The 13971-nt window shown below is 36.6% G+C and overlaps 4 protein-coding genes across 6 annotated transcripts; 2 read left to right on the top strand and 2 right to left on the bottom strand.

Annotated features, from left to right (window-relative positions):
• Positions 1-95: 95 nt before the first annotated feature.
• Positions 96-1853, top strand: LOC124431889 (tubulin alpha-1 chain-like). Its single transcript, XM_046980278.1, has 3 exons — positions 96-472; positions 633-830; positions 916-1853. The coding sequence occupies exons 1-3, from the start codon at positions 235-237 to the stop codon at positions 1851-1853; spliced, it is 1374 nt and encodes a 457-aa protein (XP_046836234.1). The 5' UTR covers positions 96-234.
• Position 1854: 1 nt separating this feature from the next.
• LOC124431878 (mucin-3A-like) lies at positions 1855-8121 on the top strand. 2 transcript variants are annotated; one of them, XM_046980246.1, is made up of 5 exons: positions 1855-1991; positions 2067-2138; positions 2287-2545; positions 2737-6924; positions 7139-8121. In XM_046980246.1, exons 1-5 carry the CDS (start codon positions 1984-1986, stop codon positions 7502-7504), a joined length of 4893 nt encoding a protein of 1630 aa, XP_046836202.1. In that variant the 5' UTR covers positions 1855-1983; the 3' UTR covers positions 7505-8121. The 2 variants fall into 2 exon arrangements, with proteins under 2 accessions (XP_046836202.1, XP_046836201.1); XM_046980245.1 differs by having other exon boundaries at positions 1984-2138.
• A 250-nt stretch (positions 8122-8371) lies between these two features.
• LOC124431887 (tubulin alpha-1 chain-like) lies at positions 8372-9991 on the bottom strand. The gene is given in 2 exon segments (XM_046980275.1): positions 8372-9574; positions 9691-9991. Coding segments are annotated over 2 exon segments (1413 nt in total). The 5' UTR covers positions 9977-9991; the 3' UTR covers positions 8372-8447.
• A 953-nt stretch (positions 9992-10944) lies between these two features.
• LOC124431886 (tubulin alpha-1 chain-like) lies at positions 10945-13924 on the bottom strand. 2 transcript variants are annotated; one of them, XM_046980273.1, is made up of 3 exons: positions 13517-13924; positions 13159-13356; positions 10945-13073 (listed from the first exon to the last, which is right to left on the bottom strand). In XM_046980273.1, the coding sequence occupies exons 1-3, from the start codon at positions 13752-13754 to the stop codon at positions 11947-11949; spliced, it is 1563 nt and encodes a 520-aa protein (XP_046836229.1). In that variant the 5' UTR covers positions 13755-13924; the 3' UTR covers positions 10945-11946. The 2 variants fall into 2 exon arrangements, with proteins under 2 accessions (XP_046836229.1, XP_046836230.1); XM_046980274.1 differs by having other exon boundaries at positions 13159-13381; positions 13517-13659.
• Positions 13925-13971: the final 47 nt, after the last annotated feature.

Below are 13971 nucleotides of genomic sequence, written 5' to 3'. Positions count from 1 at the left end.
ATATATTTATACCACATATTACTTATACTCATTTATACATACATATTTATTTATTTATTTATAGTATATATAATCATAGAGATAAAATCGTGACCTTTGTGATCTTCGATCAAGAATACATCTATAAACGATTATAATGATGATGATGATAGACAGGAAGACAACACTAAGGGAGATCTAATATGCTGTATAAGGTTTATTGTTGCATAAGTGTCACGAGGCAAACCGGAGCGCATGCTTCGTCGTAGCCTAAAACTGTGCGTGAGCCAAGAGTATAACAGGCAGATTCGCACAACGGCGCAATTTGTGTTTAGAGGAGATTCATTACCAGCTTCATCTAAACTTTCACATACGGTTCGATTTTTAGTGTTGAGATCGAACATTTTTTGTTTTTATACTCCTTTCTTCTTTTTCTTTCTACTATCAATCTACTTGTTTATTTTACATCCTCTACAATTTCTCGCACAAAATGGTAAGTTATGATAAATTTATATGCACTAATAGTACAGGTATCTCGGTATGAATTAAAGAATCTTAATAAGACGTTGATAATAAAATTGAAAAAGACGAATTTATATGTTGCCATCGTGCGCTCTAATCGTTTTAGCGCGAGTGCATTTCTATTCACGTAGGACAAGCAGGAGTTCAAATTGGAAATGCTTGTTGGGAGCTTTATTGTTTAGAACATGGTATACAACCAGACGGGCAAATGCCATCTGATAAAATGCTCGGCGGAGGAGACGATAGCTTTAATACGTTTTTCAGTGAAACTGGGTCGGGTAAACATGTGCCCAGAGCAGTGTTCGTTGACCTTGAACCTACCGTTGTCGGTAAGCGAGAATAACGAAAGCAACGAATAGGCATCGAGCGCATATAATATGGATCGATCAAATTATAATCGCGATTTCGTTTCAGATGAAGTACGAACAGGAACGTATCGACAACTTTTTCACCCGGAACAATTGATAACGGGTAAAGAAGATGCCGCAAATAATTACGCTCGTGGCCACTACACTGTCGGCAAAGAGATCGTCGATGTTGTTCTAGATCGTGTGAGAAAATTAGTGGATCAATGTACTGGACTCCAAGGCTTTCTTATATTTCATTCGTTCGGTGGTGGGACCGGCTCTGGTTTCACCTCTCTCTTGATGGAACGACTTTCGGTAGACTACGGGAAGAAGTCTAAATTGGAATTCGCCATTTATCCGGCACCGCAAGTTTCTACAGCCGTAGTAGAACCGTACAATTCGATCTTGACTACTCATACCACGCTCGAACACTCCGATTGCGCTTTTATGGTTGACAACGAGGCCATTTACGATATTTGCCGTCGTAACTTGGACATCGAGAGACCTACATATACCAACTTAAATCGCTTGATCGGTCAGATCGTTTCTTCGATCACCGCCTCATTACGATTCGATGGTGCCCTAAATGTCGACCTAACTGAATTTCAAACAAATTTGGTACCATATCCAAGAATTCATTTTCCTCTCGTAACTTATGCACCAGTAATATCAGCAGAAAAGGCATATCATGAGCAACTTAGCGTATCAGAAATTACGAACGCCTGTTTCGAGCCATCCAATCAAATGGTAAAATGTGATCCTCGAAATGGCAAATATATGGCTTGTTGTATGCTCTATAGAGGCGATGTCGTGCCCAAGGATGTTAATGCAGCTATCGCTGCTATAAAGACAAAACGTAGTATACAGTTCGTTGATTGGTGCCCTACAGGCTTTAAAGTAGGGATTAACTATCAGCCTCCCACTGTTGTACCCGGCGGCGATTTGGCCAAGGTGCAACGTGCAGTATGCATGTTATCTAATACAACAGCTATTGCCGAGGCATGAGCACGACTTGACCACAAATTTGATCTGATTTATGCGAAAAGAGCATTCGTTCATTGGTACATCGGTGAAGGTATGGAGGAGGGTGAATTTTCAGAAGCACGCGATGATTTGGCTGCTTTAGAAAAAGATTATGAAGAGGTTGGTATGGATACAGTTGATGATAATCCAGAAGGCAGTACTTGTCATCTTCTTGACAATCTATTTTCCATCAAGCAAGGCTTCGTCGCTGTCAAAGGACATGGCCGGTGGATTAGATGACACTGTAAAATTATGGGATGAGCGTAGGTCAGCAAAATGATTTACGAAATTCCATTTAATTTTATGGCTAATATTATAATAATAATTAATATAATTAATTAATTATTTAGTTGCTTCTAATAGAATTTAAAAATGAAACAATTCGTAACGACTAGAATATCCGTAAAATTTTTAGTAACGCTTCGAAAAACGTGGATTACAAGAGGGACGAGAATAAGAATCCAATAAGACGAGATTTGCCAGCTTCGCCAGCAGAGTTGTTGAAACCAGACAAATTTCTATTCTACACGTACAACGATCAGGGGAACATGATCACGAAGCAAATGAGTTTACGTGAGATACAGACTCTAATCGCAAGTGGAAACGGCGGGCACGTTGCGATGGAGATATATGATCCTCATAAATCTGGTGATCTGTTGAATGGAGAAAAGAAGGTAAGACGGTCTTGTTGATGTATTTACACTGAAAAACGACATTATCTAATTTTTTAATTTGTTAAATATTATGATACACATAAAAAAAATTATCTTATTCTAATATCATCCAAGTTAAGAATTTAATATAGACGATCACCAAAGACGACTTTATTGAAATGGTTACTTTTCTAATTTTTCTTGATTCGCAGGTGATGGATGTAGTTGAAAAGGTGCAAAATGTATTAAAAAGTGCATTGGATAAACCATCGACTATGGCTGGTTCGTTATCAACTATTCCAGAATACGCAAATGCCGAATGGAGTAGCATTTTACCTGGTATTCTGACCAATAGCGATATCGAAACTGATCCAACATCGGAAGAACCTAATTACGTAGAAATTACAAGACCTGATTCACTTATGCAAGAGATATCGGAAACTTCGTTGAATCGAGAAACTCAATTGTCTACGTTAAAACCACCGATGTTAACTAATCCAGAAACATCTGAACAATTGGTCAACGGTGTCATTTCAACAACTAGCAATTTCCCATTACCATCAATCATAAATGAGAATAATTTTTCGACAATTATTAGTTACGGCGAAACGAAATCTCCAGATAAATATACTGAGAAACCAATGATTCCAGTACCAGTGATCACTACCGAAGGAAAACCATTCACCGATCAGTTAGAGACAATCGATAATTCGATGTATCAAACATCGAGTACAAAATCCACTCTCGAGTTTTCTGACATCGATCACTTGCCATTGGAGGAGATGAATAATGCAACGATATTTGAAAAAGTTCCAGTCAAGGTTTGGGACGAATTGGAACAAAACGTGACCTCTGACGAGTCGAGCATTAGCCGAGTAACGGAATATGTACCGATTTTGACTATGTTGGTGGGATCAACGGTGAACGACTCATTTATCCAAGCAACGAACGAAGTGTTGTCATCCACTGAAAATGATATAACGAAAAAAGTAACGGAAGCAATGTCATTGGAAACATCGACTGTAAGAACAAATACCAAAATTAGTCAATCTGAAAGTGTCACGATGTTATCTGGAGACACGATCACCGACATGGTCACGGCAACTGTTATTCCGCATGCACAAACGGAATCAAATGAATATTTATCTAAGAGCAATATTACCACGCAATTTTTCGACAACAGAAACGTAACGATATCTGAAATATCAGAAGTAACAACTCCTCCCATTCTTTCTTCAATAAGTTCAACATCGACATTATTACCGACAAAATCAACAAATGATGAACAGTTAAATATTTCACAACTATTCAACTTGGCAATAAATGTGACTAAAGGAAACGATCTTTCAACATTGATACCACCTGATGATTACTTCAATGTTTCATTGTCAGTAAATTCATCTGATAATACATCGGAAGGAACATTCATTAGTACGATTTCAGATTCTGATAGCTTTTCAGAAACGACAGACTTTCCTATTGCCGCAATCGTTACCAAGAATATTACTTTAAATCATGAAACAACTTTTAAGCCTACTGACAGTTCAACATTCGACATTGATACGGACAAGTATGATGGAAATCCTAATAGTTTGATGAATAAATTAGAATCAATCGAAACGAACGAGAAAGAATCTCTCGCGATAGAAGAACAGTCATCTCTGGTTGAAACGGAAATTTCCAAAATAAATGACATATCTACTGTACAACCTACAGTAGCAAGCAATACGATGAATTCGACATTAACATCTACTTATATAACGGAGACTAATTTCGTTCGGATCGATGGTCCATCCGTTGATCCTTCTACCTTATCCAATATGATTCCTGAATCTACTATGGCTACCAAGATTACCTTCATCAATGATTTAATAAGTAATACTTCCACTGAATCAAATATCTATGTTACGAGTACAATAACAGAATCTGTAGTCAAAAAACTAATGAACGATACGAAAGAAACTTTAATAACAAATACAACTTCGGTACCTGTGTTACCCACCAATGAAGCAAACTTTATTGATTATCACATTGAAGATTTCGTTGAAGATAGTTCTTCATCTTCTATGAGTCAACATACGATAACAACATCGTTTGTATCTAATGAACTCGATACAGCTACTAATTCAATAAAAACCAATGATATGACGACTGTTGCAGGAATTAAGAATACCACAATGAGTTCACAGGTAGAAACATCGTATACAACACCAATTAGCGATATAATTATACATAACGTACAAACTACCGAAAGCTATTCAAACAGTAAGACTTCTTCGAGCCTGAATCTCGACGTAACGAATAAGGAACCTTCGTTTGTACGACACCAGAACGATCTCATTGAATCGTTAAATTCAATAACGACGTTATTACCTGCGGAGCAAGAAACTGGAACTGATAAGATGGTCATAAATGTCACAACAGGAACGTATACCACCTTATTAACTTCAGACACAGTGCCTGTAGTAGTTCAAGAACACATGACGACTTTAATTGCCGGTGAACAATCCGTCACGGAAACTTTTTTAAATATTCATGACAACGAGCTGAAAAATCATACCGGCTTTGAATTGGAAGCATCGTTAAAAGCAAACGAATCTCGTTATTCCGATTCAAAGGAAAATACATCTACGCAAAGGTATTCTACGCCTTATGTAAAATTGAATATCACTTTTACGAATGATTTTTCTTCAACCGATGCGAGTAACGTATCTATAGACAATGTGATTACAACGAAGATTTCGGAGAACACGGAGTCAATGTCGAATAGTACTACAAAAAATCCATCACAGGATTTGCATGTTCAAATAAACAAAACGATCGAAGAACTGATGGAGAACATTACAACGATAAGTGAATCAAATTGGATGATAGACCAAGAAGTAATGGCTAACATTAGTACAAATACAAAAAGTAATAATACGAACGGAACATCGTCAGAGATAATGGATAATAATACGAATGACAATACGAAGGTACAAGTAGAAAGTAATGAATCAATTTTTGTACCTCCGCGTGTTATTGAGGAAGTATCGTCGTCGGAATTATTGTCACCGTCTGTATCAATGACAACAAAGAACTCATTAGATTCGCAATCGACTTCGAAAACCAGTTACAATGAGAATATGAATGAAAGTTATTCGGAGGATAGGGAAACAACTGAAAAATGGTTGTTGATACCTCATAAAGTAGTCGCTTCATCGATCGTCGAAAGAACTACCGTCCATCCAACGACTCAAAAGATCGTACAGAATATGGCACATACCTCAGATGCACGCTTACCTGCTTTAACATCGGAGATAAAATCGAATGAAAATATACCGTTAGATTCTCCGGCAAGCGTAAACGCTTTGGATGTTACCGTGACGAAGACTGAAAGCGACATCGTTAACTTCTCGAAAATGTGCAATAATTTAGCTTTCGATTTCTGGATGGCGGCTAATAAGGGCCTAAGTACAAACAGATCTCTGGTTCTTTCGCCCTTCGGTATGGTCAGTCTACTGGCGATGATATTTTTAGGAGCACGAGGAACGACCTCCGATCAAATGAACGAATTACTTAAGTTGGACGACGTAGCCACGTTTAATCCACATTTGGTGTTTCAAAACGTAACCGATATGGTGGGATTGACGAGAGGACAAGGGATCACTAATGCTGCCTTTGTTCGTGAACTTTTCGTCGATAGAGCGAGGGTCAGAAAAACTTTGCCATTTTATAAAGAACAAGCCCAACAGTTTTACGAAGGTCTTGTTGCAGAGGTGAACTTTGCTACCATTGGTGATATTGTTCGAAGACGAACGAATTTACTAGTTAGAAAGCAAACAGGTGGTAGGATAAAGGACTTTATAAAGGCTAACACGGTACCTCTACGATCTCCTTTAGCTGCTGTATCAGCCAATGTTTTCCAAACTAATTGCAATTCCAGTTTCGTAAGTTCCGAAGGAAGAGATGGCGAATTATATTTTGCCGTGTCGCCGGCTATCAGACAAAGAAAATTGATACCTGTACCGGCTATAGTCTGGCGATCGAATATACTTGCAGGTTACGAACCTAGTTTGGATGCAACTGCGGTTGCTCTTGGTAAAGTCGAAAATCTTGTTACAACGGTGTTCTTATTGCCTGGACAACAAGGCCATATAGCCCCAGGTGATACTTTGGATCGTCTTGAAAGAAGATTAATATCAAGTGCTTCTCGTGACAATAATTGGAACAGGCTTTTGAAAATATTACTTCCTAGGAATAGTTTAGAACTTCAAATACCTAAATTTACTCATAGATCTGTCGTCAATGCAACAGCAGCTCTTAGAAGAATGGGTTTCGATAGACTGTTCACCGAACAAGCTGATTTAAAGGGCATCAATGGAATTGGAAATCACTTACATCTATCCGACATACTACAGGTTAGGATAAATTATTTTTTCATCTATCAAATCTATTTGTTCTTTTAATTAAACGAATCTTTTACGTCTTTACTTTCTTACTATATTTAATCTGCCTTTCTTTTAGATTTCACTTTCATTAAATGTTTTTATTTTATTCCTATGTAGATAGATTTTGTACATACTCAAATGTATCTTTTTCTTTTTGTTTTCTTTTTTTTTTTCTTTTTTTAAGATTAATTTATTCGGCACGTGTGGCGATGAGAATCCAACGAATGGAAGACATCACATGGAAACGTATCCAGCGACCCCAATAAAAAGAGCTCGTCTATATGAGAAAACTTCTGTAAATTCGAATAGTACGGTCCTAGATACAGATCGTCAATCTAACCCCCTAGATTACTTAGAAGTAAATACTTCGAAATCGATGTTCGGTAAGATCGATAAAAGAAGAAAGCGACATGCAGATAATGCGAAGGTAATGATAAGATCGGAAAGATCGCGATTGAAACTCGACAGGCCCTTCTTATATTTCGTACGTCACAATCCCACTGGTTTGATACTTCACATGGGAAGATTCAATCCAAGACTTTTGCCCTAGCTCGTATACAATATTATTCATGGAAATACGACATTTATCTTGATCGAACACCATCGTTATGTAGTATCATTATCGTATATGTTGGTTTTCGATCGACACGTCGAATAATTTTTATTGTTAATTTAAGATGCGACAATGCTCAAAAGCAACTCGATGTATATTATAGCAAAAAATAATTAAGTATTATAAAAAAGAAGTTAGTGAAATGCGATAATATAGATTGCGACCTCATTATCATTCGTAATTATTAAAAAATAATTTTATAAAATATGCAATTTTTCTGTGGTGCAAATAGAAAAATAATAATAGTTACATATTTAGAATAACCAAACTTTCTAATGGAAATATCAAAGTATTGAAATAAACGTAAAGTCGTAAGCATGTTAAATACGTAACTTTCGTAATCATTACAATGGAAAAATTGTATTTTTTAATATAATCGCCTAATAGTTGGAAAAAGTAATTATTTTCAAAGTTGCTTTTTATACCCTAAAACTTGCTATTATGACTCAGGACAATGTCAAGACAGTCTTCTTGTCGTGTCAACGTGACAATAACTGTTCTTAGCATAAATTATGTCAAATACATCAAATTAAATAAAACTTATTGAAATAAAATTGATAACTACAATATTTCATATAACATCAATAAAGTACATACCTGTGCTTTCTTTCCTGTAATAATTTAACTTCCTATGTTGATATTAATTACCGACTAAAGGTAAAACGTAATGATTAAAATTAAATACTTTTTACACGAGAATATTTTACCTGTAACCAAACTAATTATAAATGGTATGGAAAAAAAAAAAACAAATGATTAATTGTTTTTTAAATTGCTTTTATTTTTGTATCTTTCGATCAAATGCTGTGGGATTGAACATGCATAAGGAAAATCTTGTATGCTCTATAAGCAAACGAAAATTTTTCTTCTAGGTACGAATTTAATATTCTTCAGCACCTTCTCCTTCACCTTCAGCAGAATCCATACCAACTTCCTCGTAATCCTTCTCGAGAGCTGCAAGATCTTCACGTGCTTCGGAGAATTCACCTTCTTCCATACCTTCACCAACGTACCAGTGAACGAATGCTCTCTTGGCATACATAAGATCAAATTTATGATCGAGACGTGCCCATGCCTCGGCAATGGCCGTCGTGTTGGACAACATACAAACCGCACGTTGTACCTTGGCCAAGTCTCCACCGGGTACGACAGTTGGTGGCTGATAATTTATTCCAACCTTGAATCCAGTTGGACACCAATCAACGAATTGAATCGTACGTTTGGTTTTAATAGTGGCAATAGCGGCATTTACATCCTTAGGTACAACATCACCTCTGTATAACATACAGCAAGCCATGTATTTTCCATGTCGTGGATCGCATTTTACCATCTGATTGGCTGGCTCGAAACAAGCATTTGTAATTTCTGCAACGCTGAGTTGTTCGTGATACGCCTTTTCCGCAGAAATAACCGGTGCGTATGTTACCAGCGGGAAATGAATTCTTGGATAGGGTACTAAGTTGGTTTGGAATTCAGTTAGGTCGACGTTGAGCGCACCATCGAATCGTAAGGAGGCAGTGATCGAAGAAACAATTTGACCGATCAAGCGATTCAAGTTGGTATATGTAGGTCTCTCGATGTCCAGGTTACGACGACAGATATCATAAATAGCCTCGTTATCAACCATAAATGCACAATCGGAATGTTCGAGCGTGGTATGCGTAGTTAAGATAGAGTTGTATGGTTCAACCACGGCGGTAGAGACTTGAGGAGCAGGATAAATAGCGAATTCTAATTTAGACTTCTTTCCATAATCGACTGATAATCTTTCCATCAAGAGAGACGTGAATCCTGAGCCGGTGCCACCTCCAAAGGAATGGAAGATGAGGAAACCTTGTAATCCAGTACATTGATCTGCCAGTTTTCGGATACGGTCTAGGACGAGGTCAACGATTTCCTTGCCAATTGTGTAGTGACCACGAGCATAATTATTAGCAGCATCCTCCTTGCCCGTGATCAATTGTTCTGGATGAAATAGCTGACGGTATGTGCCTGTGCGGACTTCATCTAAAATTGGATAACGATACAAGTTAAAGAAGAAAATTTATAAAATTTAGGTAAAAATAAAATAACAACTAAAAAGAAATAAGAAAAAAAGAAAATGATTTTAGATTAATACGTACCGACAACAGTAGGTTCCAAATCAATGAAAACTGCTCGTGGTACATGTTTGCCGGCACCAGTTTCGCTGAAGAAAGTATTAAAGCTGTCATCGCCACCTCCGATAGTCTTATCGGAAGGCATCTGACCATCGGGCTGAATGCCATGTTCCAAGCAATACAGCTCCCAGCAAGCATTACCAATCTGTACTCCAGCTTGTCCAACGTGGATTGAGATACATTCACGCTAAAGAAACATTAAAGATTGTAGAAACTCTAGATCGTATAATAGTACTATGATATTAATCATTCTCTATGCTTGTGATCTTATATTTCCTTTTTAATTATTTTTATTTTTCTACCTTTTACATCTTTCTTTAATCATTTTTTTGACTTTGATGAAAATTATATTTTAATTCATCATAGAATTATTAAATTATAATTCAAAATAGAAAACTAATCGTTGCAAATTTATATTATATTCATGAAAAATAATAAAAACGTAAAAGATGTAGAAACATCGAAAGAAGAATGGATGAATTCACAATGGACGCCATGAGAATGAGTCATCACCAAGTGGAAATACTAAAATGGATTTCATAGCAAACGTTTGAAAAAATTTATAAACAAATATTTTAATTTTCAATAATACTTATAGCAATATATTTTATAAAATAATATATTCCGATTAACGCACATAATAACGTATAATAGTAAATGAACTATAATTATATTTTTTAAATAACACGATAATCTCTTTACGATATTTTATTTCTTTGAATAATACAAGGATTAGAAAAATGAAATAAAGGATCATAAAAAGTCAATAATTAATTAAAATGATAAAGGGCGGTGCCGGCCGGCAAGTAAAACAAAATGGCTACCAAATATTTTTTCGAGAATATGACGCGACACGATTAGCTAATATCTCCGATTAAATAAAAAATTATTAGATACGGTTTTATACACTTACCATTTTGAGATTTTAAAGTTTTCGTTGATAAAAATCTAAGAAGAATTCGTCAGACTTGATCGGTCGATAGTTGGCGAAAGCAAGTAATGAAGCCTCAGCTAACAACTAAACGACAACTTTCGTCGAACACCCAACGAATAATGCGCGAAGATGCGCCGCGGCGGCATTTTATACCATCCGTGATCGACTGTTTTAGGGTACGCTGATTGGTTGTTGCTATCCTCACCACCTCTTGCGATTGGTTAGAACAAGACCGCAATACGCAACGATATACGTTGCTAAACAGAAAATATAGTGCGACAAAATATAGTCGATAAATGTCTATTTATTGTAATTATATAAAATTGTCTAATTAATAAACTATGTAATAAGATAATTCATTGTCAATCTAATTATCTAATATCTCTCTAAAAGCAGTGATTTCGTATTTATTATCAATGGCAATAAATTATATGCACTCTGAAAACGATTTTCGCCATATTTGGAATGTATGTACGTTGAGCGAACGAAGCAACGGCGTGTGATATATGCTTGTGTCGCATACACATACATTCAACATTTCGTCTAATGGGAAGTCGTACACGAACTCTCAGTATTGATTTTTCCAAAGAGATAGTAGATGCATTCAACGGACATGCCAGCTCGTTAATTATATATATAACATACGATATTTATTAAATAAAAAGGGACAAGATCCCACACGTATACGTCTTTTTTTTTCTTTCTCTTGCAGTCTTTTTTGAGTACGTATTTTAAGGCATATGACTCATACACATTTTCGACAGAACTTTGGTCTTATAATGATACTGATTATATTTCCTAACGTTTCATATTTTGTATTTATGAAGACATTTATCGTCAGTTAACAAAAGTACAGAAAAATATGCGCGTTTGCTTAAAACATGGTAAGAAGCATACGAGAAAATAGGAAAATATGGGCGTGTACCTGAACTCACCGAGGTATACACACTACACACATATTGATCGGCCGTGCATGACGTTCTCCATTACGCATACATAATAATGAAAATCTTCTATAAAAACCTTTCGATAGCTCCTAAATGCGCTTGTTAAATAATAAATTGAAAATCGCTAAACAATTGTTAATTACACTAATATCTTGTATGACCAAAAAAGAAAGAAAGGAAATGTAAATGAAATATTACAGTTACTCGAGAACGATAGAAAATAAATTTTGAAGATTATATAAAATATCATGAAACGTTTACATATAACAATAACAAAATATTCTTTGTCAAATATAGCAGAATACTACACGTAATACGGTTAACAACGATTATATATACTTAATATTCATCGTTGCCTTCTGGATTATCATCAACTGTATCCATACCAACCTCTTCATAATCTTTTTCTAAAGCAGCCAAATCCTCGCGTGCTTCTGAAAATTCACCCTCCTCCATACCTTCACCGACGTACCAATGAACGAATGCTCTTTTCGCATACATCAGATCAAATTTGTGGTCAAGTCGTGCCCATGCCTCGGCAATAGCTGTTGTATTAGATAACATGCATACTGCACGTTGCACCTTGGCCAAATCGCCGCCGGGTACAACAGTGGGAGGCTGATAGTTAATCCCTACTTTAAAGCCTGTAGGGCACCAATCAACGAACTGTATACTACGTTTTGTCTTTATAGCAGCGATAGCTGCATTAACATCCTTGGGCACGACATCGCCTCTATAGAGCATACAACAAGCCATATATTTGCCATTTCGAGGATCACATTTTACCATTTGATTGGATGGCTCGAAACAGGCGTTCGTAATTTCTGATACGCTAAGTTGCTCATGATATGCCTTTTCTGCTGATATTACTGGTGCATAAGTTACGAGTGGAAAATGAATTCTTGGATATGGTACCAAATTTGTTTGAAATTCAGTTAGGTCGACATTTAGGGCACCATCGAATCGTAATGAGGCGGTGATCGAAGAAACGATCTGACCGATCAAGCGATTTAAGTTGGTATATGTAGGTCTCTCGATGTCCAAGTTACGACGGCAAATATCGTAAATGGCCTCGTTGTCAACCATAAAAGCGCAATCGGAGTGTTCGAGCGTGGTATGAGTAGTCAAGATCGAATTGTACGGTTCTACTACGGCTGTAGAAACTTGCGGTGCCGGATAAATGGCGAATTCCAATTTAGACTTCTTCCCGTAGTCTACCGAAAGTCGTTCCATCAAGAGAGAGGTGAAACCAGAGCCGGTCCCACCACCGAACGAATGAAATATAAGAAAGCCTTGGAGTCCAGTACATTGATCCACTAATTTTCTCACACGATCTAGAACAACATCGACGATCTCTTTGCCGACAGTGTAGTGGCCACGAGCGTAATTATTTGCGGCATCTTCTTTACCCGTTATCAATTGTTCCGGGTGAAAAAGTTGTCGATACGTTCCTGTTCGTACTTCATCTGAAACGAAATCGCGATTATAATTTGATCGATCCATATTATATGCGCTCGATGCCTATTCGTTGCTTTCGTTATTCTCGCTTACCGACAACGGTAGGTTCAAGGTCAACGAACACTGCTCTGGGCACATGTTTACCCGACCCAGTTTCACTGAAAAACGTATTAAAGCTATCGTCTCCTCCGCCGAGCATTTTATCAGATGGCATTTGCCCGTCTGGTTGTATACCATGTTCTAAACAATAAAGCTCCCAACAAGCATTTCCAATTTGAACTCCTGCTTGTCCTACGTGAATAGAAATGCACTCGCGCTAAAACGATTAGAGCGCACGATGGCAACATATAAATTCGTCTTTTTCAATTTTATTATCAACGTCTTATTAAGATTCTTTAATTCATACCGAGATACCTGTACTATTAGTGCATATAAATTTATCATAACTTACCATTTTGTGCGAGAAATTGTAGAGGATGTAAAATAAACAAGTAGATTGATAGTAGAAAGAAAAAGAAGAAAGGAGTATAAAAACAAAAAATGTTCGATCTCAACACTAAAAATCGAACCGTATGTGAAAGTTTAGATGAAGCTGGTAATGAATCTCCTCTAAACACAAATTGCGCCGTTGTGCGAATCTGCCTGTTATACTCTTGGCTCACGCACAGTTTTAGGCTACGACGAAGCATGCGCTCCGGTTTGCCTCGTGACACTTATGCAACAATAAACCTTATACAGCATATTAGATCTCCCTTAGTGTTGTCTTCCTGTCTATCATCATCATCATTATAATCGTTTATAGATGTATTCTTGATCGAAGATCACAAAGGTCACGATTTTATCTCTATGATTATATATACTATAAATAAATAAATAAATATGTATGTATAAATGAGTATAAGTAAT

The sequence above is a fragment of the Vespa crabro genome, chromosome 22, assembly GCF_910589235.1.
Source record: "Vespa crabro chromosome 22, iyVesCrab1.2, whole genome shotgun sequence".
NCBI lineage: Eukaryota > Metazoa > Arthropoda > Insecta > Hymenoptera > Vespidae > Vespa > Vespa crabro.
Note: the sequence above shows the minus strand (reverse complement) of the source record. Positions and strands in the feature narration are given on the sequence as shown.